Source organism: Barbus barbus, assembly GCF_936440315.1.
Source record: "Barbus barbus genome assembly, chromosome: 17".
Classification (NCBI taxonomy): Eukaryota; Metazoa; Chordata; class Actinopteri; order Cypriniformes; family Cyprinidae; genus Barbus; species Barbus barbus.
Genome location: NC_136745.1, coordinates 10781939 through 10805392, shown reverse-complemented (window position 1 = coordinate 10805392; position 23454 = coordinate 10781939). Strand labels below are relative to the sequence as shown.

At 37.9% G+C, this 23454-nt stretch overlaps 1 protein-coding gene across 1 annotated transcript in view; it reads left to right on the top strand.

Annotated features, from left to right (window-relative positions):
* The window catches only part of gabra2b (gamma-aminobutyric acid type A receptor subunit alpha2b), a gene marked incomplete at its 5' end in the record, with an annotated part of 101113 nt that overhangs the window by 76229 nt on the left and 1430 nt on the right, over positions 1–23454 (top strand). The window contains 2 exons of the mRNA XM_079438268.1: positions 63–215; positions 11111–11313. Coding sequence (XP_079294394.1) covers positions 63–215; positions 11111–11313 — 356 coding nt within the window. The remainder of the gene's footprint in view (positions 1–62; positions 216–11110; positions 11314–23454) is intronic.

Sequence of the window (23454 nt, the reverse complement as noted above, 5' to 3'; positions counted from 1 at the left end):
TAACAAATCCAATTTCTGGACTTTTTTGGACTGTTTCCCATAACTCTCCTTTGTCCTCACAGGTGAGTACACTGTGATGACGGCCCACTTCCACCTGAAGAGGAAGATCGGTTATTTTGTGATTCAGACGTACCTGCCATGCATCATGACCGTCATCCTGTCCCAGGTGTCCTTCTGGCTCAACCGAGAGTCTGTTCCAGCCCGGACTGTTTTTGGTGAGTTTAATCTCAAACTTAATCACAAATTTCAGATTGATCTGGGGTTTGGAAATATTTCCCTCTTTGGATGCTATTTCAAAGATGTGAAATATGACACCATATTAGTAAGGGGAAAGTAAAATCCCTGTTGAAAGCATAATTAATTTACAACTTTAAAGAGACTTCAATGAGCATGCAGCTCTTCTTTAGTCTCAAAGGATTTCATATGCATGGCTCAAGACCAGTGTTGGGTAAGTTACTTTCAAAAAGTAATTAATTACAGTTACTAATTACTTCATCAATATTGTATTTAAATTACTTTACTAATTACTCTATCTGAAAAGTAACTTAGTTACTCAATAAGTAACTTAATTATTCAAATCGCTAATTAGGCTACATCTTAAAATCCCTATAAACCTTAATAGAAATTAAACTCTATATTCTTTCAATTCGAGTCAAACATAGAATAGTTTAGCCTTTTAGCTTTAAAACAACTGTAATACTTAAACATTTTTATGAAAAAAATTTAACCACCTTTGGTTAACAAATAGAAATACTCTGCAAAATATCTGAATAACAAAAAGGCTTAAAAGTTAAACAATACATTTCAGTTTGGCAAGATGTTCAGGAAAAGCCCAACTAGTAAAATCTGTACAGGTTTATGTCAAAATAACACGTTAACTAATGTAGGAAAGAATAAATTACAGAAATTATCTTCTCTGCTGCATAATGTCAGATCGCGCTGTTCTTATGAGGTAAATTTCTCATAGCAGGTCTTCTTTCAAAAATTATGAGTATTAGATTATTTATTTTTTTTCTTAATATTTTACTTTTTTTTTGTATCTAGGTGAGGGCATATGCGCTAGGGCTGGGTATTGTGACTAATTCTGCGATTCGATTCTTATTTTTATGGTTTCGATTCGATTTCGATTCGATATCGATTAGCTATCAATATTTCATTTAAAATGTTAGTTTTGCAGACATGGGATCCATATTTTGATATAAATGCTGGTAACTGAAACTCTCCTACTTAAGTTTATTACTGAAATACACATCTACATTAATAATAGGGTGCACACAGTTGTTTTTTTTAGTGGAGCAATTCGAAAGATAAGTGTAGTGACATTCAGCCAAGTATGGTGACCCATACTCGGAGTGCAATAGCCAAGCCTCGCTCTGGGTGAACCGCCTTCTTGATCATGGTGTCTCCCCTGCCAGGTAAGTATATCTATAGATGGTGACACCTTCAGGACGAGAGGTGAATATTCATATCCTCTTACTTCACGTACGTTCATGCACGCGCATTAAGAATCGATTCGCGAAATATATCGTTGCGTTAAACTGAAGATCGATTAAAATCGGAGAATCGATATTTTTTACCCAGCCCTAATATGCGCGCAGGTGACTGCATATAATGAGCTCAGACACGGGAAAGACTGTACCTTGCTTTAGTTTCACACGGATTGCATAATCAGAAACATTAGTTTTTAATTTGAATTCGTTCAAGTGTCAAGTAGACACTTCAAAATTTTTAGATTCTATTGATTTTAGTCTTATATGTATCTGAGTCAGAGCCGGCGCCAGGGCACCTCCATCAGAGGGGCATTTGAATTTCTGGGTGGGGGGCACAAATCACGTTTTCTGTGTGTGTGTGTGTGTGGTGGTGTGGGGGGTTCGGGGTGGGATGGGAAGCGTGCAATCTGTGATTGCGTGCAGTTTCTGACGCTCGCTAAAGCGTGCAATCGCTTTCTTATGTGCGCTGTTTTACCGGTTTCACTTTCGCTTTCGAAACGATCACGTTCAGCAAGAAGGGGAGAGGATGGAAAGTGGGGGGCACCGTAACGCTGCCCGCGAATGCCCCCTCTTGGTGCCGGTGTCCTGACATTCTATCCTACCCGTCACATTGTCCTACCATGGCTTACAGCGCATGCGCACATCGCTATTGCGTCATTTTTGTCACGCTGAACAACACGCCCATATTTTTTTACTACTCGCGCGGGGATTTCTTAATGTAAGGTAAGTTTTTGACTATTTCTGTAATTTTGCGCTACGGTAGGAAAATCTGATAAGGTAGGAAAAATCGACAGAACACCGGCCCTGATTTGAGTACTTAAGGTTTCTCTGTGAATCAGGAAAATCTGAAAGTGAACGCACCCGCACGCGGAGGGTTAAAGCCGCTGCATTCAATATCTTTAGACAGTAAATTTAGATTTCAAATTCAATATTGCTTTTAGAACTGTTGAAATTATCTACTGTATGTAACGCAAGTACTTTATAAGTAACTGTAATTAAATTACCTAAAAATGAACAGTAATCCCTTACTTTACTTTTTCAGTGGATAAGTAATTTAATTACAGTAACGCGTTACTTAGTAACGCGTTACACCCAACACTGCTCAAGACGCATTTCTGGGTTCATCAAAGCCTATTTTATGTGTATTGTTGCATTCAAATGTGAGGTGTTTTAATATCATAAATGGACTCTAATAACCAGAAACCATCATCTTGAGAGTGTTTATCATGTTACATGTTGAGGTTTGAATATAATGGTTGATTACAATTGAAAACTTTCCATACAGTCACTTTTGCCAAACAGATTTTTGTGATTTCTATAGGATTTTATGACGCACTGTTGGCCTCCAGCCGAACTGATGCAGACAATCTGCATAAATTATATGTGCTGTACATAACTGAGAAATATTTATGGTAAAGAAAAATCACAGTGACCACAGTTACCCATTCATTTCTAAGGGGAAAACTGAAGAGATTGTTTTGCTATCTGTAAAAAGTAAAACATGCAGAAAAATATCTTTTCACTTTTCTGGAATAAAATAATGATAAACAAAAATTCTGTGAATCCTAGACTTTGATTCCCAGATGCTATGTAACCCATTTACAGGTTAAATAAATAAAAGGTGTGGGGGAAACACCTTTTTGGTTCCTTGGAGGACCTTTCAGTAAAACATTTTTAAAAGAACCCTTTTTCTTAGTGTGAAGATTAAAAAAAAAATCTGAAGAACCTGTCACCTCTGTAAAGAGGTTTTCATGGAATGGAAAGGTTCTATGAATGTTAAATACCTAATTCTTTCATGAAATTCTAGATGGTGAAGGCTCATGAATCTCCTATTATTGATTTTTGAAAATTACCTTTCATGCAGTGTGTAACACAGCTCTAAGTGAATGAAAACATCCAACAACAATATGAGATTAGTTTGTTTCTTTCAAAGTTTGAAATCTGAAAGTGCATCGTGTATAAAGTTAGTGTCTCTCAAAAGAAAGTGTCGACTCTGAATCATTGAAACGAGTCGTTTTTTAAAATGAATGCCAAGCCGTTTCATGTTGACGTCAACATGAAACATTAGCATATTGCCTACCCACTTGTTGGTCTTTTTGCATTGGTCTGAATGAAAATGCAAATTTGTTCTTTGCTGCTTTTGGAGCTGTAAAAATAGCTGTTTCCCCGGTAGCGCTGTACACAAAGCAGCACTGCTCTCACAAACGCTTCTTTATCAGGCATTACAGACATGATGAAATGGAAATGACACAAATCAGACCAATCACTGCAGATTAGCGTCACGCAAAGGAGGGGTTTGGAAAAATTAATCGTTGTGCGAATCATTTAGGAGTCGTTGAGCAAGTAAGGTAAAAAATAAATATATATCATAAGACAATGAAAGTGTTTTTTGACCTTGCATGCATGTCAACCTGTTGTTGGGGACTCCCAAAACCAAAATATGAATCTTTCATTACCCATAATAGGGGCACTTTAACGTAACTGATGACATTCACAATGTTAAATGACTTGGATTTTAAATAGCTTACATTTACAGCTGATTTACATTTAAATAGCTGGTTAGCATTCACTTGAGCATTTGCAGCGCGCTTTCAGAGTTCCTCCTGAAACCCCCCACCTTCCCAAGCTCCACCTGTATACATCTGTTAGGAGTTATTTTATAAGCTATTTGTGCAGCAGCAGTATGTCTTAAATACTCACAGCACTGTATCGCCCTATGCATTGGCAGTAGCAAGTTCTTGTACTTGCTTGTAGCAGCAACAGCAATAATCTACAACTACAGAAATAACCAACAGCAGCTATTCAGCAGCAGTGTAGCAGATCTTGTCTGCCGAGACCAAATAACGTTAACATTGTCATACCATTACCATGTTAAAATTTCCTGAGATGTTATGATAGAAACGTTCTTCATGAAATCATAGATGCGAATAAAGAACTTTTTAGAATATAGAACCTTTCCATTACAGAAAAGGTTCTTTAAAGTGGAAAAAGGCGCTATGGATAATCAAAATGTTTTTCACACTAATAAAAAGTGGTTCTTTTAAAGGGGTCATGAACTGCCTTTGTTTTTATTTTGTACTGTTCTATGAGGTACACTTATAATGTTATCAAGATTTTTACATCAAAAAACAAAATAATTTAGAAGTAATAGGCTATTGAACCCCCTCATCTGAATGCTCTGTTTGAATAGGTATAGCGGATTGTAAACTCAAAAGTTTACGCCCACTGCTATGATTGGCTAACAGCTGTGTATGTTCGATAGCCTACACCATTCACAAATGGAGGCATAAATACTCAATATATCAAACGATCTGTAATAACAGACAGAGCAATAATGATCACATAATAAAAACAGTTACTCACACAACATTGGATCCAATATAGCCGGCACAGCATCGTCTTTTAGTTTCAATCTTTCTGAAAATACTAAGTCGAATTGTATCTTGTTTGTAAACAAACCCACGGTAAAATGAAAGGACCAAGTTCAACGTGATCTGAAACTTCATTAAAAATAGTAAAAAGTTCATCAAATAAATGTATGGTTTTCTGCATAGACCTGCGTTCACCTATTGTTATTTACAATACATGCACGAAACAGTGAGCGGGGCTAAACAGGCAGTGATGTAGAAGCAGGCATTGATCTTCCACAACCAATATTAGTGGTTTTTAGACTAACAAGAAAGTTTTGAGTTATGAAACTTACAGAATGTTTTTATAACACAATGTCCTCCTATATATTAAAAGATCAAGGGAAATTTCTCAGTTCATGACCACTTTAAGAATTGTTCATTAAAAGGTTCTTTGGAGAACCAAAAATGGTTCTTCTATGGCATCACGACAAAAACACTGTTTTGAAACCTTTTTTTGGTGGAAGAAAAACTGGATCACGTTTTCCAATATAGGAGTACACCTGATTCTAGTTCACTAATAGCGTCTCTATGACCTAAATTGGTTATTTTAGGTATTAAAAACAACCAAAATGTTGCTGTGCACCAGGATCAGGACTGAGAAACACTATTGTAGCTGAAGAGGTGACCTTCAAGCCATAAAATGCACAAGGAGCCTTGGGAGCCCCTGGCTCCAGAATCCTCTGCCCTAGATTAGAGACTTTAGCAGGGAAGCCGGTCCTTTCTGAGCGTTTTTGTGAGGATTTATGGAGCTCAGGTATGGAACAATTCGGTTACTGTGGCGATTCCCTGAGCTCCATGTTGTTAAGCAGGTAACGTTGAGGAGATGAGCCCTTCTGGCATGGGTTCAGATGTCTTTCAACCCCTACCGCCTGTCTCTCTCTTTTTGCCTGTGTCTTTATTCTCTGTCGTCGGTGTCTCTGTCTTCTGGCAGTTCTTCAGCTGTCCTAGTCACTCTTTCAGTCTCTTATCTTTCTCGCACTATCCGTCTATTATACAAGCCTTTTAAACTACCTGCCATCAGGCAAATATGCAGAGTTAGTGTTCCCAAAAGAGATCTTGCCTTGCCAAATAATAACCCCGAAAAGTCAGTGTATTAATGGCGTGCATTAATTGTAGAGCATCAGATGAATTTGTAAAAAAGCTCTGACATGTTTCCATGTGGTGGATTGCTATTAGAGTTTTATGAGGTGTTGAGATATAAAGTTGAAATAGAGAGAATATCATTAAAATGGAGCTCAGATAAGCATGAAGGCAGTCGAGAGCTACATAATTGAAAACTTGCTCCAGGCTAAATAGCTCTGGAGCGTTATCTAATGTATACTTTATTATGACGCTTGTATGTACACGGTGCGGCCATGTGTTTTTTTAGTTTGTTGCATTAGTAAAGTATTAAAGGATTAGTCCAGCTCAAAATTAAAATTCTGTTCATTTGCTCACCCTCATGTTGTTGCAAACCGATATGAGTTTCTTTCTTCCGTGAGTTGTATCGCTGGAATGCCCAGTTCTTTTCATAATGGGGACTGGGGTTTTCGAGCTCCAAAAATAACAAAAAAAGCACCATAAAATCGGTCCGTATGACTCATGCGTTACATTCTCTAGTCCTCTGATGTGATGCAATAGCTTCGTGAAAGGAGCGCAACAAAATTACGAAGTCATTTGCCGAAAATCTTGCCATCAGCGACAACTCGCAAATCTTCAAACACATTCAGTTCAAACATGGTGTCTAAAAAAAAAAAAACACACTGCACCAGGTTTGATGACAATAATGCCAAATGCCTGGGTTTTTCATGTTGTGATTGATCGCATTGTGACAGGTTTGAATAAATGCTAAACAAATATGACTTTAGTAGACTTAGAATGTAGTGTGTGAGTCATGTGGACTAATTCAGTAGACATTTTTTTTTCATTTTGGAGAATGACAGCACTTTTATATGCATTTACTTTTGATGAATGGAAATAAGCAACCATTCTGCCTAACATTATCTTTTGTGCTTCATAGAGGAAAGAAAGTCATAGGTGTTTGGAGAGAAGTGTGTGAGATATTGAGAAGAATGTTTATTTTTTGTGTGAAATTTAGGTCAAAGGCTTTAAGGAATTGAAAGCATAGTTAAAAAGAATAGTTCACCTAGAAATGAAAATTTGTTAAAAATGTACTCACCATCAAGCCGTGCATGGAAATGAATTTGTTTCTTCATTAGAACAGATTTAGAGAAATGTAGCATGACATCACTTGCTCACCAATGGACTCTCTGCAGTGAATGGGTGCCGTCAGAATGAGAGTCCAAATAGCTGATAAAAACATAAAAAAATCCACAAGTAATCCACACAACCACAGTCCATCAATTAATGTCTTGTGAAGCTAAAAGCTGCATGTGCAATAAACAAATCCATCATTTAAAAGTTTTTTAACTTCAAATCATTGCTTCTATCTATAATATTATTTTTCTCTGATGAAGAAGCAAACTTATTTACATTTTGGATGGCCTGAGGGTGGCAAAATTTTCATTTTTAGGTGAACTGTTTCTTTAACTTTCTGGTGAAGAAGAAAGCATCTGGTCTCGCCATGTATTATGGTATGGTTGTTTTAGGGGCTCAGCTGGGTTTACTTGCAGCTCGGTCAATAATGGTACTTGATGGAAACTGAAAAATAATTACACAGAATTCAGCCATTCTGCTGGTCACCAAGCCATTTATAACCTAAATTTAGAGTGATGGATTTTTCAGATGGTATTTTGCTTTTTTTTAAGTGCCAAAAGAGGCATTTGAAGTCGTTTCAGGCAGTGTGGAGTTTGTTCCTTTCATCTCCCGGAAAGTGCTGAAGTGTGTTCCATTACATTTCTCTACATGCCAAAACTGATACTTCTCCATCCTGCAGTCTAGAGTCTGACAACGTCTCAACGAATGAGATGATTAAAGATTTGAACACTTCAACAAGCAAATCACCTGCTACCCAGGCAATCAGGGTTCCTGCGCTGTCTTCACTGTTCCCAGTACACCTGTATAATAGACTCCATATTCAATAAATTACAGTACAATAATCTACTATACTTTTATTTATTTATTTATTTATTTCACTACAATTAATGACAGATGTGATTTAAAACAAAATATATTAATTTTAATTTACAGGAGGTGTCTTTTTAATGTCAAATTGCATTTATTTTTTATTTATTACAGTTATAATCACATAACTCACTTTAAACTAGTTTTTATTTATTAATTATTTTTTTATTTCCCTAGTGATTAATGACTGTTGTGAGGTTTAATATAAAACAATGATTTGGCTAATGTGTGGCCTCTTACTGCAAAATGTTTATTATTTAAATAGTATTTTTTTGTATTATTATTATAATCGTAAGTGTTTTTATTTAAACCCTAAATTGTATTGATTATTGACTGTTGTAATGTTTAATATAAAAATATTTGGTTAATTGACCAATTAGTTGTGAATTAGTATGTGTCTTTTTACTTTCAAATTGAAATTTTGAATTATAGATATTATTTTAATAACATTGAAATCACATAAACGGTGCACTTTACTTGTCCAGTAACCATTTACTTTAGCCATATTTTAAAAAAGTGGGGCTAATGAGATGGTTCACAATGACTGATGGGTAAATTTATCTCCACTTCCTGTGTAAGTGTGTTTATTATAATTCTTTGCAGATTGAGCTAATGCACGTCCTACAATTCGTAATCACATTTAAGTTGGTCAGCTGAAATGTATCCGCTGTGTGAGATTATATTGATCTCTTTCACCTTTCACTGCAGCATTTATTTATTTATTTTTTAATTCTGACTGATGCATTGGCTGCTTTGTCATTGGATGGATATCTGCATTATGGCTGAAGGTGTCTGACAGTAAGGGGAAGGTGATCCATCCTACCCTCCCTATCTGCGCTTCTCTGGTTGTCGGCCCATTTCAAACTGCTGTCATGCTCGTCCCACCTGGGATTGAATACTGAATAGTTTGACGGCGATGGAAATTAATTGGAGGCATTTGTTTATGTGCATGGTCGCAATCGGAGTCCCCAAGCTTGCCGTCTGTCAGGCCGATCTGTCATTGCAGACCTGGATCAGGCAGGAGTCAGGAACGCACAGGTTCCTCTCCAAAATCCCTTTACGATGCCACCGAGTCTCAGCTGAGAGCGTTCAGAGCACTGCAAACCCAAAGTCGTGAAAGTGCCGGAGGATTCTCATTAAGGTTATTGTCTCCCCGGTCCCACGACTGAACAAGGCTGTCATCTTCTTGTATTATTCCCCTCAAAAACAGAATTATTCAAACCCTTCCTTGTAATTCACAAGGCACTTTCTAAAAATACTTTCATTTCAGTAAACACAGCAGAGTTCTTAGAAAGGGACAGAAATGGAAAAGAATAAGAGCAATTCAGGCGTTTAGAGGCCAAAGGGTTGTCATGTTTTTGGATGATTAGAAGCCCCAAGACTGGAAAAAAAAAATGTGGTGCGCTGAAGATATAACAGCAGGGTCCTTACAGACTCAAGCTTAAAAGATGTTTATTCTTTCAAAGTCATTGAAGGTGATGTCATTTTTGTGATGTTAAAAATACTTTCTCCTGCAACACAGACGGTGATGTGTTGCTCCAACACTATCTCATGACCAATTTGTACGTATTTTTACGAGGTGGCTAAATTGTACGAATTCATATGACCTCACACATACATTTTTGTACAATTTTTGTGATGAGTAGGTTTAGGGGTGGTCCTTCATACAAATTCCTATGAATTTGCCACCTCGTAAAATACATACAACTTTTCAAAAATTGTATGAATTTGTACGAGTAAGGTCATACAAATTTGTACGAATTAACCACCTTGTAAAATATGTACGAATTGCCATGAGATTGGGTTGGTTGCTCCTAAAGTATAAAGATCTGTTGTGCTTACTAATTTATTTATTTAATTAGTTTGTTTTATTAATTGTTTTATTCATTTATTTACCTTTTATCTATAATTTCCAACCAGTGGCAGAGGTAGAGTTTTGACGTGTTTTGAAAAATTCAACAAGTTTGATTTGAGGGTTATTTATTCATCTATTCATTTATTCATTTATTTATTTATTTATTGTTTATATATTTTCCAACCAATGGCAGAAATAGAGTTTTGACCCATCCATCCATTATAAAATGTGCCTCACATGGCTCCGGGGGTGAATAAAGGCCTCCTGTAGCGAATTGATACGTTTTTGTAAGAAAAATATCCATATTTTAAACGTAATAAACACTTTTTTCTCACTTCTGCTGACTGTCGTACATGGAAGCCGTTCCGGTGGATGATGTAGGACATATGTGTTGCAAACGCACCTCTGAGATATGCTAGTCTCACGAGTTTGTTTACAGGAGCAAAGGAAGCGAAGTTTCCTTACTTTAGCAAAGGAAAACCAGTCTCCTCTTGGCTTATATCGAACTCCTCCAACATTTTTCTTTACAAATCCTCGTTTTGTGCTTCTAATTCGTGACATTTTGTTTTGCTGTCTCCCCACCGTGCTTCTGTGTTCGTCACTAATCACCAGCGCATGCGCTGCGTCTACGTCCGACGACATCCGCCTGGAACAGCTTCTGCCTACGACAGTTAGCAGAACTGAGAGAAAAAAGTTAATAACATTTTAAATATGGAGATTTTTCTTACAAAAAAACATTGATTCGCTACGGGAGGACTTTATTCACCCCCCGTAGCCATGTGAGTCACGTTTTAAAATAGATGGATGTGCTTTATTTTTTTGGATTGTTGAAAAACACCCACCCAGTGCCATTATAGAGCTTGGAAGAGCAAGCACAATTTTTAATAACTCCGATTGGATTTGTCTGAAAGATAAAGTCATATACACCTAGGATGCCTTGAGGGTGAGTAAAACATGGGCTAATTTCATTTTTGTGTGAACTAACCCTTTAAATTATGTTTTACTCTATAACTCTTTGTACTACTCATTTGTTTGTGTGTGTGTGTGTGTGTGTGTGTGTGTGATTGTCAAAACCATGTTTTACACACCTGTCTCTGCAAACGTTTGCTAAACAGGTTTTATTTTTCATGCAATGGTGGAATCAAGTGCTGTCACATTCATGTGGTGCAAGATTTCTGCTGAGGTTAAGTTGAAATTCTTGAAGAAATTCTGACATTCTGAGTTGAATAGAGTTCAGAATTAGTTTGTCATGGTAATTTGCATTGTGTTGTCATTGTTTGTATTCCTCTCAGGTGTGACCACTGTACTGACTATGACCACTTTGAGTATCAGCGCCCGTAACTCCCTGCCGAAAGTCGCCTATGCCACAGCCATGGACTGGTTCATCGCAGTGTGTTACGCCTTTGTCTTCTCCGCCCTGATTGAGTTTGCCACAGTGAACTACTTCACCAAGCGTGGCTGGGCTTGGGATGGCAAGAGTGTGGTCAATGACAAGGTAATTATCACTAGTCATGTCCCAGCATGCTTTATGTTGTTCGGGTGGGGTGGTGTATGGTTCAGATTGATTGACGTGGTGACAGTGTGGTAAATTTTTGAGTGATGTGGCGTCTCAAAAGTGAAGTGACTGATGGGAATTTAAGAGCACTTCAAGTAGATGTGAATTTGGCTTGTCTAATGGAACACCTGAATACCTCATTTATTTCTCCCAAACAGCAACTTGATTATCCCTATAAAGCCTACAAAATCTATTACATGCCTTCTGTCGTCTTCTTGATATTGATAGTTTATTTTTTTTAGCAAGTAAAAGACCTTTAAGTATAATTATAACTACACCCACTTTCAGGTTGTGGTTCATGTGTGTGAAAAACTTAAACTCAAGATGGCGCCGCGCATGGCAGCCATTGTGCTTGGCTCTCCAGTTGTTTTAGTGTTTTTGTTAGTTTTTCCAGTTTTTTTTTTTTTTGTCAAACACGATCAGTTTCACCAGGGAAGAACTGCTGAACATTCGGCAGAACAGATCACAAAATCCCCAACCGGTTTTCGATTATTCGGATGTTCTGCAGAACATAGTAGTCGGCGGAGATGCAGCGCTGTTTAGGCGCTTCAAGATGCGTAGATGGGGGAAGCGAGCCGGCGCGCTCGTGAAGCTCAGACAGCACGGATTTCGAATGCCGTTGCCTAGCATCCATCTGGCTAATCTCCGATCTCTACCCAAAAAAACGGACGAACTGAATGACGCCATCCCGGACAGCACGTTACATCTACCTAACTTCCAGCTGATCAGAGCAGATAGCGACGTGGAATCAACAGGGAAATCGCGTGGCGGCGGGACATGCTTCTACATCAATGAATGGTGGTGTACAGATGTAACGCTATTAACGAAGATGTGCTGTTCAGATCTAGAAACGCTTTCCATCAACTGTAAACCTTTCTACTTGCCGTGGGAGTTCTGCTCGTTCATTCTCGTGAGTGTCTACGTTCCACCGCAAGCTCACGTGAGCTTATCTTTACAGAAACTCGCTGATCAGATCACCTTACTGATTGGAGTGTTTTTGAAGCTGCTGCAAATTATCTATATGAGCTCACAGAGACTGTAACATCTTATATCAGTTTCTGTGAGGATATGTGCATTCCTACCAGGACTCATCTAACTTATAACAATTGACAAACCATGGTTTACTGCAAAACTCAGACAGCTCCGTCAGGCCAAAGAAGATGCTTAAAGGAATGTGGACAGTCTTGTATAAACAGGCCAAATACACACTGGAAAAGGAGATCAGAGTGGCAAAGAGGAATCTAAGGATCCAGTTCTCTTCCAGTGACATGGCTTCAGTGTGGAAAGGTCTGAAAGACATCACCAATTACAAGACACCATCCCCCAGCACTGTGGAGAATCAACAACTGGCAGACGATCAGAATGAGTTCTACTGCAGGTTTGAAAAAACACCATTCACACCTCCTGCAATCCCCCTCTCCCCCACATCTGCATTGCAGATAAGAGAAGATAGCGTGCGCCAGGTCTTCAAAAAGAACAAGATAAGGAAGGCACCGGGCCCAGACGGTGTGACACCAGCCTGTCTGAAATCCTGTGCTGACTAGCTGGCCCCCATCTTCACACAGATCTTCAACAGATCACTGGAGTTGTGTGAAGTCCCCTCATGCTTCAAACGCTCCACCATCATCCCTATTCCAAAGAAACCCAAGATAACAGGACTTAACGACCACAGACCAGTGACTCTAACATAAGTGTTCATGAAGTCATTTGAAAAACTGGTTTTGGCTTATCTGAAGGACATCACTGGACCCCCTGCAGTTTGCCTACAGAGCAAACAGGTCTGTGGATGATGCAGTCATCTGCATTACATACTGCAACACCTGGACAGACCAGGGTGAGGATCCTGTTTATGGACTTCAGCTCGGCCTTTAACAGTATCATTCCAAACCTCCTCCTGCCCAAACTAACTCAGCTCTCCGTCCCCACCTCTGCCTGTCAGTGGATCAACACTCCCTCTACACCTATGACTACACATCTAAAGACCCCTCTGTCAAGCTCCTAAAGTTTGCAGACGACACCACACTGATCGGCCTCATCCAGGACAGTGACAAGTCTGCCTACAGACAGGAGGTTAAGGAGCTGGCTGTCTGGTGCAGTCTTAACAACCTGGAGCTCAACACACTCAAAAATGTGGAGATGATCGTGGACTTCAGGAGAACCCCCCCTGCTCTTCCCCCACTCACCATCATGAACAGCACTGTAACATCAGTGGAGTCATTCAGATTCCTGGGCAGCACCATCTCTCAGGACCTGAAGTGGGACATTCACATTGACTCTATTGTCAAAAAGGCCCAGCAGATGTTGTACTTCTTTTGCCAGCTGAGGAATTTCAACCTGCCACAGGAGCTGCTGAAACAGTTCTACTCTGCCATCATTGAATCCGTCCTCTGCACTTCATTAACTGTCTGGTTCAGCTCAGCTACCAAATCTGACCTCAGAAGACTACAGAAGGTAGTCCGGACTGCTGAGCGAATCATTGGTACAACCCTCCCCACTCTCCAAGAACTGTACTTATCCAGAATGAGCAAAAGGGCTGGTAAAATCACTCTGGACCCCTCACATCCAGCACACTCCCTCTTTGAACTGTTACCGTCTGGTCGACGCTAAAGAGCTCTGAGCACCAGAACGACCAGACATAGGAACAGTTTCTTCCCTCAGGCAATCCATCTCATGTGAACATTTGAACTCTTAACAATAAACATGAAACGCACAACATCATACTTTTTATTTTTATTTTTTATTTAACACACATACTTATTACATTTCTAATGTGCACCTAACATACCTGTACATACTGAATTGTCTATTTTGTATATTGTGTTTGTGCTATTTTGCATATTGTCCATTTTGTATGTTTGTACATTATTATTATTTTTTTATTATCTGTGTCCTGTCCTGTCACTGTCATTCTGTCGCACTGTGAAGCTACTGTGACTAAAACAAATTGCTTCATTGTGCAAACATACCTGGCAATAAAGCTAATTCTGAAATTATGATTCTGATTCTGAAATCTTGACTGATTTTTGTAAAATAAGACTAAATGTTATATTGTTAGTAATATTTCAAGATGAACACTTATTGGACTGAAGTAACTTAGGTGTAATTGATTATCCAGACATCATTCTTTAGAAGAATCATTTTCAAATGTGATAAACAAATATATTAATCTTTTCATCTTTCAATCATTATTGTCATGTTTTTAATGTAATGTACATTATTATATGTTTTGTCAAATTATTGGGAGATATAGAGTGACAACTGATGTTTATATCATTTTATTTAACTAGTCTGTGATACTGTTATAAAGATCTCAATGATTTATATTACAAGCTTAGAATTTCATCTTGCTATTTGGCCAAATACAAATTGCATATTTTTGCTCAGTTTGGGCCTCTGAAAAAAACTGAGATGTTTGTTTCCCTCCTCATATGAGCTCCATATTCTCATATATCATACTACTGTATATGAGTCATAAAAGGCTGATGTATCAAATATAATACTCCAAAAAAAAAAGATTCAGAAATAGTATAATTTAAAAAAAAATAGGTTTTGTTTTCTTCTGACAATTATTCAATATGTCAGGCTTTACAGGGTTAAACAGTGACTTTTACTGAATTGCATGGTTCTCAGATGTTTCTCCTGAAAAACAGGCCATAATTATATTAGATATTGATATGAATTCGAATGAAATATTTATTGTCAAATTCATGTTTTTGACAATCGTTTATTTTACGAGAAACATCAGAGACAAAGTTGATACCTAAATAAACGCTTATGCATATCGTAAATTGCTTTCTGTTTACATTTTATGTTTTATTGCATTTCCGATATGTTCCTCCATCTGTTTAGGGCACCTTAGAAAAAATTACGGTTTGCCTTTTTTAAAATAGATAGGGGTTGATTTTAGATCCTGAACAAAAGCTAAAAGATCTCACTTCATTGCGTCTTTATCTGTAAAGTTATTTCTTCTCCAGCAGTTCATTGATATCCTGACTGTAAAGCCATGCTGATAGAATCATGCGCTGTCTATGATACATGTGGTTCTATGTACTTCTGCTGCAGGTCAGGATGAGATAACAACAGATTAGTCCATTACGATCTTATCATGGAGCAATGCAGACTTCACTCATATTCTGCTCATTTGAGCCAGGGGAAACTACAGAGGCTCAGATAACACAAAGGGTTCATATAAATCTAATTAGTACAGATTCATTAATGATTATTCATGCAGAAAGTCTGGACTGATTGATTACAGAAGAAAATTTTAATTTTTATGGTTTATAAAGAAAATGTACAATATGTGGTGATTGCCTGTGCAATTGCCTGTGGTTGCTGACATGCTCTAGGTTTTGATATGGGTTGTTCTAGGTGTTTCTAAGGCATTGCTATGTGGTTGCTAATGTGTTCTATGTGTTGCTATGGGGATTCTAACAAGTTCCAGGTCTTGCTAGGACATTGTTATGTAGTTTCTAACATGTTCTGTGTTGCTATGGGATTGCTAATGAATTCTTGATGTTGCCATGGATGTTCTAACGAGTTCTAGGTGTTGCTAGGGCATTGCAGTTTGGTTGCTGCAGTTTATTTTTTTAGGTGTATCAAGTTCTAGGCATGGCTATGTGGTTTCTAACATGTGCTAGGTGTTGCTATGGGGTTGTTAACATGTTCTAGGTGTTGCTAAGGGTTGCTAATGAGTTCTAGGTGTTGCTAAGGCATTGTCATTTAGATGCTAGTATGTTTTAGGTGTTGCTTTGGGCGTTGCTATGTGGTTTCTAAAATATTCTAGGTGTTGCTAAAGCAGAGCTAATTAGTTTTAGGTGTTACTATGGGGTTGTTAACATGTTCTATCTGTTTCTATGGGTTTGCTAATGAGTTCTAGGTGTTACAGTGGGTTTGTTAACATGTTCTAGGTATTGCTATGGGGGTTCTAACAACTTCTAGGTGTTGCTAGGGCATTGCAGTATGGTTGCTAATTTGTTTCAGGTGTTGCTATGGGTTGTAACAAGTTATATGCATTGCTAGGGCGTTACTATCTGTTTGTTAGCATGTTCTAGGTGTTGCTATGGGGTTACTAATGAGTTCTAGGTGTTACAATGTGGTTGTTAACATGTTCTGTGTGTTGTTATAGGGTTACTAATGAGTTCTAGGCATTACTTTGGGGTTGTTAACATGTTCTTTGTGTTGCTAACATGTTCTAGATGTTGCTAGGGTGTTCTAGGGTAGTTACTAGATGATTGCTTACTGCTGAGGTCAAAATATCTATGATTTCATGGTCTAGATATGGTTCATGGTGCAGCAGATATGGTGTGAAATTTCATGTTTGAAATTCATGTTCAAAATACAAACTGTATGGGAAAAGTTACACTCCAAAACTTAATACTTAGGCTTAAAGATTTTTTAAAACTCATTTATAAACCAATAATGAGAGAAAGATGATCCAAGACCAGCATTGGACATTTATTTGCAGACAAGATTTATGACAGCACAGTCAGTTAAAATTAAGCCCAAACAAAACTGTATTATATGCTATTTTCCAGTCAAATTAGTTTAATGACGTTTGAGATTTTAGTGCTCTGCAAAGAATTATTGTAATCCAGTGAGGTCAACCCTGCAATTTACTGTCACCCTGTCTTTCTGACAGACTTCTTTTCTGTCTGTCATCACATCCGCAGAATCAAATCTGGAGCCTTATTCTCATTATCTAGTATTGATTAATATCGGTTTCATAGAGTCTCTTCCCCTAGTCAGACTCTTTAGCACAAGATCATTGCTTATTCATGAGCCTTCAAATCTCCACAAAAAACATTCTTCCCACTAAAGGTCAGTCAGCCAATCAGAAATGACAGCCTGTAGAATTGGCATGTTTATGCAGATTTTGGCACTGTCTTCCTCCGTCACAGTCACAGAGAGTAGATGTTCATTTCTTGGTTTCTTGGTCCAAGTTTTTGGTGTCTAATGCACCTAAAATAGATTTCATCTATTTAATAGATTTGTTGCCACTACAGTGAACATTTTATAAACTTTTAAGATAGTCATGTTTTCACTCCAAAATGTTATTTAAAAGAAAATGAAGCCCTATACTCATTGCAATACAAACAATTCTTATTCTCGTTACTGTAATCCCAAAAAATATAACAATACAAAAATATCTTAAATAGCCCAAAAAATGCTTAATGCATATATGCATATATTTACTTATGCATTTTTTAATAAATAAATAAATATATTTATACATTTTATTATATATATATATTAAACAAAATTACTTTTTATTTTTTATTTTTGGCTTACTTTTATGTTAGATTTTGTGAGATTAATTTCTGAAAGGCACAGAAAACACTTCACATATACACATAGTGTCTGACTTGTTTACTCAGAATCTGCCACATAAATTTTCTAAAACACATATTAATAAATTATTTAAGCATGAAATAGGCTCTGTGGGATTTTAAAGTGTCATTGCATTTGTTTCACTGAAGGCTGTTTGACAATATGCTCATGTTGTCAGTTTTCATTTTAACATGCACAGCTAAACAAGACAGTTTTCGATGCTATCAAACTTTGTATTACACTTTAATCTGAATCTTAGCCCAACCAGAACCTTTAGGAGATCTTCACTGATTTAATTCAAGGTATCCAAGTGACGTCTAAGGAACAGCGAGCTGTCAGACTCATTTGCAGTGATCGTACATTGTTTAAGTGCAGAATTTCAGTGGTGTTTGAGCTGACAGTGTATATCAAAGGTCCCTCTCTTAGTAACCATCCTGCGTTTAGACTGATGCATTACTAGTTCCTGTCAGTCTCTTTAATTACTGCAGCGCTGCTTCCAGTGGCGCATTCATCAGCGCGTCAGGGAGAGGTGTGCTCTTGGGATGAGGGGGGAGGTGGAGGTCTGTCTGTGGCGTTTTGAAGCACCGGGAAGGAGAGAGGGCCTGCAGGCATGTGCCGATAACCCAGCTGGAGAACATACTGAACGTTCAGCGCATTCGCCATCAAAACACCTGCGCAAATAAGTTCTTCTCCATTGCTGCATCATCTCGTATCACTCAGGGTAGGACTTCTTACTTTAAAGTCAACATGAAATGGCATTTACAAACCGTTTTGATTTCCTGATGTGACTTGTTTCCATGTGAAACAGGATGCTTGTGGGAAATAATTGTATTTCTGTCATGACAATTCACTGAGAGTTTAGCATGGTGATATACATGACAATGTTAATGTGTTTGGTCTTGGCAGAATAGATCTTCTATGCTGCTGCTGCGACAGAGTAAGTACCGAGACTTGCTAGTGCCAATGCAACCATAGCCATGCTGCTGTGAGCATGTAAGAAATACTGTTGCTGCACATTTAATATATGTGAAATAACCCCATATATAACATACATGAAATCGCCCCATAGCAGATCTATACTGCCCTACAAAGGCAAAAGACCTTAACTCGCTAAAGTGTGAAACTGAGAAAAATTAGTTTTTTACTTGTCAAGCCAAATTAATTATAGGTAGGACACTGGAAATTTGGCAATTAGATGTTTTAGTAATGAAAATTATCTACATTAAAAAATTGTGAGCTCAAACTTGGTTTTTACCCCTATTTTGAAGTTAATGTACTCTGCCTTTGCATTATCTGCAAAAAGTGAGAAGTCACACCGAGGCAAAAGGCAATAACTTCCACATTATCAATATTTGATTGCTGATCACCATTTACAAAATCGTTATAGTAACACCTGTATAAAATCTACTGATCATGGGCTATCTCATATTGGCTATTGCATATAGTAATGTGACTGTTTTATTTATTTTTTATTTTTTGCCTTTGCACGGCAGTATACGGGTGGAGCTGGGGAAGGTGGAGGATTTCTGATGCGCACTACAACTGCCACAACAAGCACTAGCCAAGTATTTGAATATTGAGCAGCAAACTCATTGGCTGCTGATAAGCAAAGAAACCAATCAGTTGCACCATGTAAATAATGATATCATTATGTCAGATTGAGTTAGAACCTATCGAACCTACCATATAGAGTTTCATGACAGAAATTTGGAGATGTATATACAGTATATTTGCTCATGAACAATGGTATATATGATAGTGGTGTGTGTCAGGCATGCCAGGTGTGTGTAAATGTAAATATATAAAAATGTTAAAGAATAGTTTTTTTATATATACAGTGCCTTGCGAAATTATTCATACCCCTTAATTTTTTTTGACGTTTTATGTTGCTGCCTTATGTTAAACTGCTTTAAATTACTTTTTTCCACATCAATCTACACTCCGTACACTATAATGGTAAAGCAAAAAGAAAACAAAAAGTTTTTAACATCTTTACAAATTTATTAAAAAAAAAAAAAAACTTAAATGATTCCATTGCATAAGTACTAATACCCTTATCTGGGACAGTTGGAGTTTAGCTCAGGAGCATTCATATTGCTTGTAGGTGTTACTAGACTTTGAGTGAAGGTAACCTGTGGCAAATTCAATTGAATGGGTATGATTTGGAAAGGCACACATGTCTTAATAAAAGGTCCAACAGCTGATAATGCATATCAGAGCAAAAACCAAGCCATGGGGTCAAAAGAACTGTCCGTAGAGCTCAGAAACAGGTTTGCGTCAAGCCACACATCTGGGGAAGTGTTCAGAAAAACATTCTGCTTCATTGAAGGGTCACAGAAGCATGTAGTCTCTGTTATCCCTAATGTAAGAAGTTTGAAACAACCAGGATTCTTCTTAGAGCTGGCCTCCTGGGCAAACTGAGCAATTGACGGAGAAGGGCGTTGGTTAGAATGGTGATGAAGAACCTGATGGTGTCTCTAGTTGAGCTCCATGATCATATATGCAGATGGGAGAAATCTACAGAAGGACAAACATCACTGCAACACTCCACCGATCTGGGCTTAATGGCGGTGTGGCAAGGCTCAATCCTCTCCTCAGTGAAGACAAAGAAAACACACTTGGAATTTACAAAAAAGCACCTAAAGGACCCTCAGACTTTGAGAAACAAGATTCTCTGGTCTGATGAACCTCAATTCCAAGCATCATGTTTGAAGGGAACCAGCTCTGCTCATCACCTGCAGAGTACCATCTCAAAAGTAAAGTGTGCTGGTAGCAGCCTCATGCTGTGGGACTGTTTTTCAGCAGTAGGGACTGAGGGACTCGTCAGAATAGAAGAAAAGCTCAATGCACCAAAATTAAGATAGCCTTAATGAAAACCCAGTCCAGAGCATTCAGAACCTCAGACTGGACAGAAGGTTTACCTTCGAAATGGAACAGTGACCCTAAGCACACAGCAAGAGTGGCTTATACACAATGCTGTGAATGTCCTTGAGTGGCCCAGCCACAGCCTGGGCTTGAACCCAATAAAATATTTCTGGAAAAACCTGAAAATGTGCGTCTGCCCCCATCTAACCTGACAGAGCTTGAGAGGTGAAGAGGTGAGGAGACAAATGTCAGATAATTGCCAAATGTTGATGAGCAAAGCTTCAAACAAAAAAGACTTGAGGCTGTAAAGGTACTTCAGCTAAATACTTCAGTTAAGGGTATGAATACTTATGCAATGTACTTATTTGAGTTTTTTATTTTTAATACATTTACGAGGTTGTGACAATTCTGTGTTTGCTTTGTCAATATGGTGTATGGAGTGTAGATTGATGTGAGGGAAAAAAGTAATTTAAAGCAGTTTAACATAAGGCAGCAACATAAAATGTGAAAAAAATTAAGGGGTATGAATACATTCGCAAGGCACTGTGTATATATATATATATATATATATATACACCTGTATATGTATATATGTAGTTATATATACAGTTATATACACATGCAAACAAAATTTAAAAAAGCATATTTTATAAATAAAATTATAAATATAGCAAAAAATATACAGTGGAGTGAAAAAGTGTTGGCCCCCTTCCTGATTTTTTATTTTTTTTTGCATGTTTGTCACACTTTAATGTTTCAGATCATCAAACAAATGTAAATATTAATTAAAGATAACACAAGTAAACACAACATGCAGTTTTTAAATGAAGGTTTTTATTATGAAGGGAAAACAAAATCCAAACCCACATTGCCCTGTGTGAAAAAGTGCTTGCTCCCTAAACCTAATAGCTGGTTGGGCCACCCTTAGCAGCAACAACTGCAATCAAGCATTTGATAACTTGCAATGAGTCTGTTACAGTGCTGTGGAGGAATTTTGGCCCACTCATCTTGGCAGAATTGTTGTAATTCAGCCACATTGGAGGGTTTTCGAACATGAACCACCTTTTTAAGGTCATGCCACAGCATCTCAATAGGATTTAGGTCAGGACTTTGACTAGGCCACTCCAAAGTCTTCATTTTGTTTTTTCTTCAGCCATTCAGAGGTGGATTTGCTGTTGTGTTTTGGATCATTCTCCTGCTGCAGAACCCACGTTCGCTTCAGCTTGAGGTCACGAACAGATGGCCGGACATTGTCCTTCAGGATTTTTTGGTAGACCGCTGAATTCATGCTTCCATTTATCACAGCAAGTCTTCCAGGTCCTGAAGCAGCAAAACAGCCCCAGACCATCACACTACCACCACCATATTTTACTGTTGGTATGATGTTCTTTTTCTGAAATGCTGTATTACTTTTACGCCAGATGTAATGGGACACACACCTTCCAAAAAGTTCAACTTTTGTCTCGTCAGTCCACAGAGTATTTTCCCAAAAGTCTTGGGGATCATCAAGATGTTTTCTGGCAAAAAAGAGACGAGCCTTTATGTTATTTTTACTCAGCAGCGGTTTTCGTCTTGGAGCTCTGCCACGCAGGCCATTTTTGCCCAGTCTCTTTCTTATGGTGGAGTCATGAACACTGACCTTAACTGAGGCAAGTGAGGCCTGCAGTTCTTTAGATGTTGTTGTGGGGTCTTTTGTGACCTCTTGGATGAGTCGTCGCTGCGCTCTTGGGGTAATTTTGGTCGGCCGGCCACTCCTGGAAAGGTTCACCACTGTTCCATGTTTTCGCCATTTGTGGATAATGGCTCTCACTGTGGTTCACTGGAGTCCCAAAGCTTTTGAAATGGCTTTATAACCTTTTCCAGACTGATAGATCTCAACTAATTTCTTTCTCATTTGTTCATGAATTTCTTTGGATCTCAACATGATGTGTAGCTTTTGAGGATCTTTTGGTCTACTTCACTTTATCAGGGCAAACACTTTTTCACACAGGGCCATGTGGGTTTGGATTTTGTTTTCCCTTCATAAAAAAAACCTTCATTTAAAAACTGCATGTTGTGTTAAATTTAATATTTAAATTTGTTTGATGATCTGAAACATTAAAGTGTGACAAACATGCAACAAAATAAAAAATAACTTTTTCACACCACTGTAGTAAAAAGCATATTGTGTGTGTGTGTGTGTGTGTGTGCATGTGCGTACGTGTGCGTACGTGTGTAACTTTAACCCAGGCTTATCTGTGTGAATTGCATGTGTCTCTTTTTTATGTGTGTGTGTGGGGGGTAATGGAGAGAGAAAGTTGTTATTAATGACTGTTTGTTGTGTGTGGGATCTTGTTATATTTCTGTGTGTGAGTGGGGCCGCCACAGCTGAATTTTCCCGCTGCTGTTATGACAAGAACTTATTAAATAATGAATCTTCCTCCCGTTCTTCATCATGAGTCTGCTCATCCTTGACACCTCCAGTTGTCCCATCAACTTTTCATCATAATACTGTAATGTTTTACAACTTGTATGGTTTTCTCTGGCAAGTGGATGATGTATAACACACATAGACTGCATTCCCACAGTGTTTGGGATTGACACCCATATTTGAGGCTGGGATTGTCCTGTTCAGATTGTAATCTATTAGTATGAATGGCAGCTAATCCTATTATTTTAATCCCTTAAACCGTGCAGGCTATTAGAGAATGTTAACAAAGAGCACACAGTACATAGATATTAATCATCGTTTTAGCAAACTCACATTTAATATAGTTTTATTCTGATGTGTAACACCCACTTTTCACATCCTATCTTTTTTTTTCTTTTTTTTTTTGTATATCCTGTTTCACAAAATTGGCTGCAAATAGCAATTTTGACTTCTATAAGTATTGTTTAATTGCAGAATAC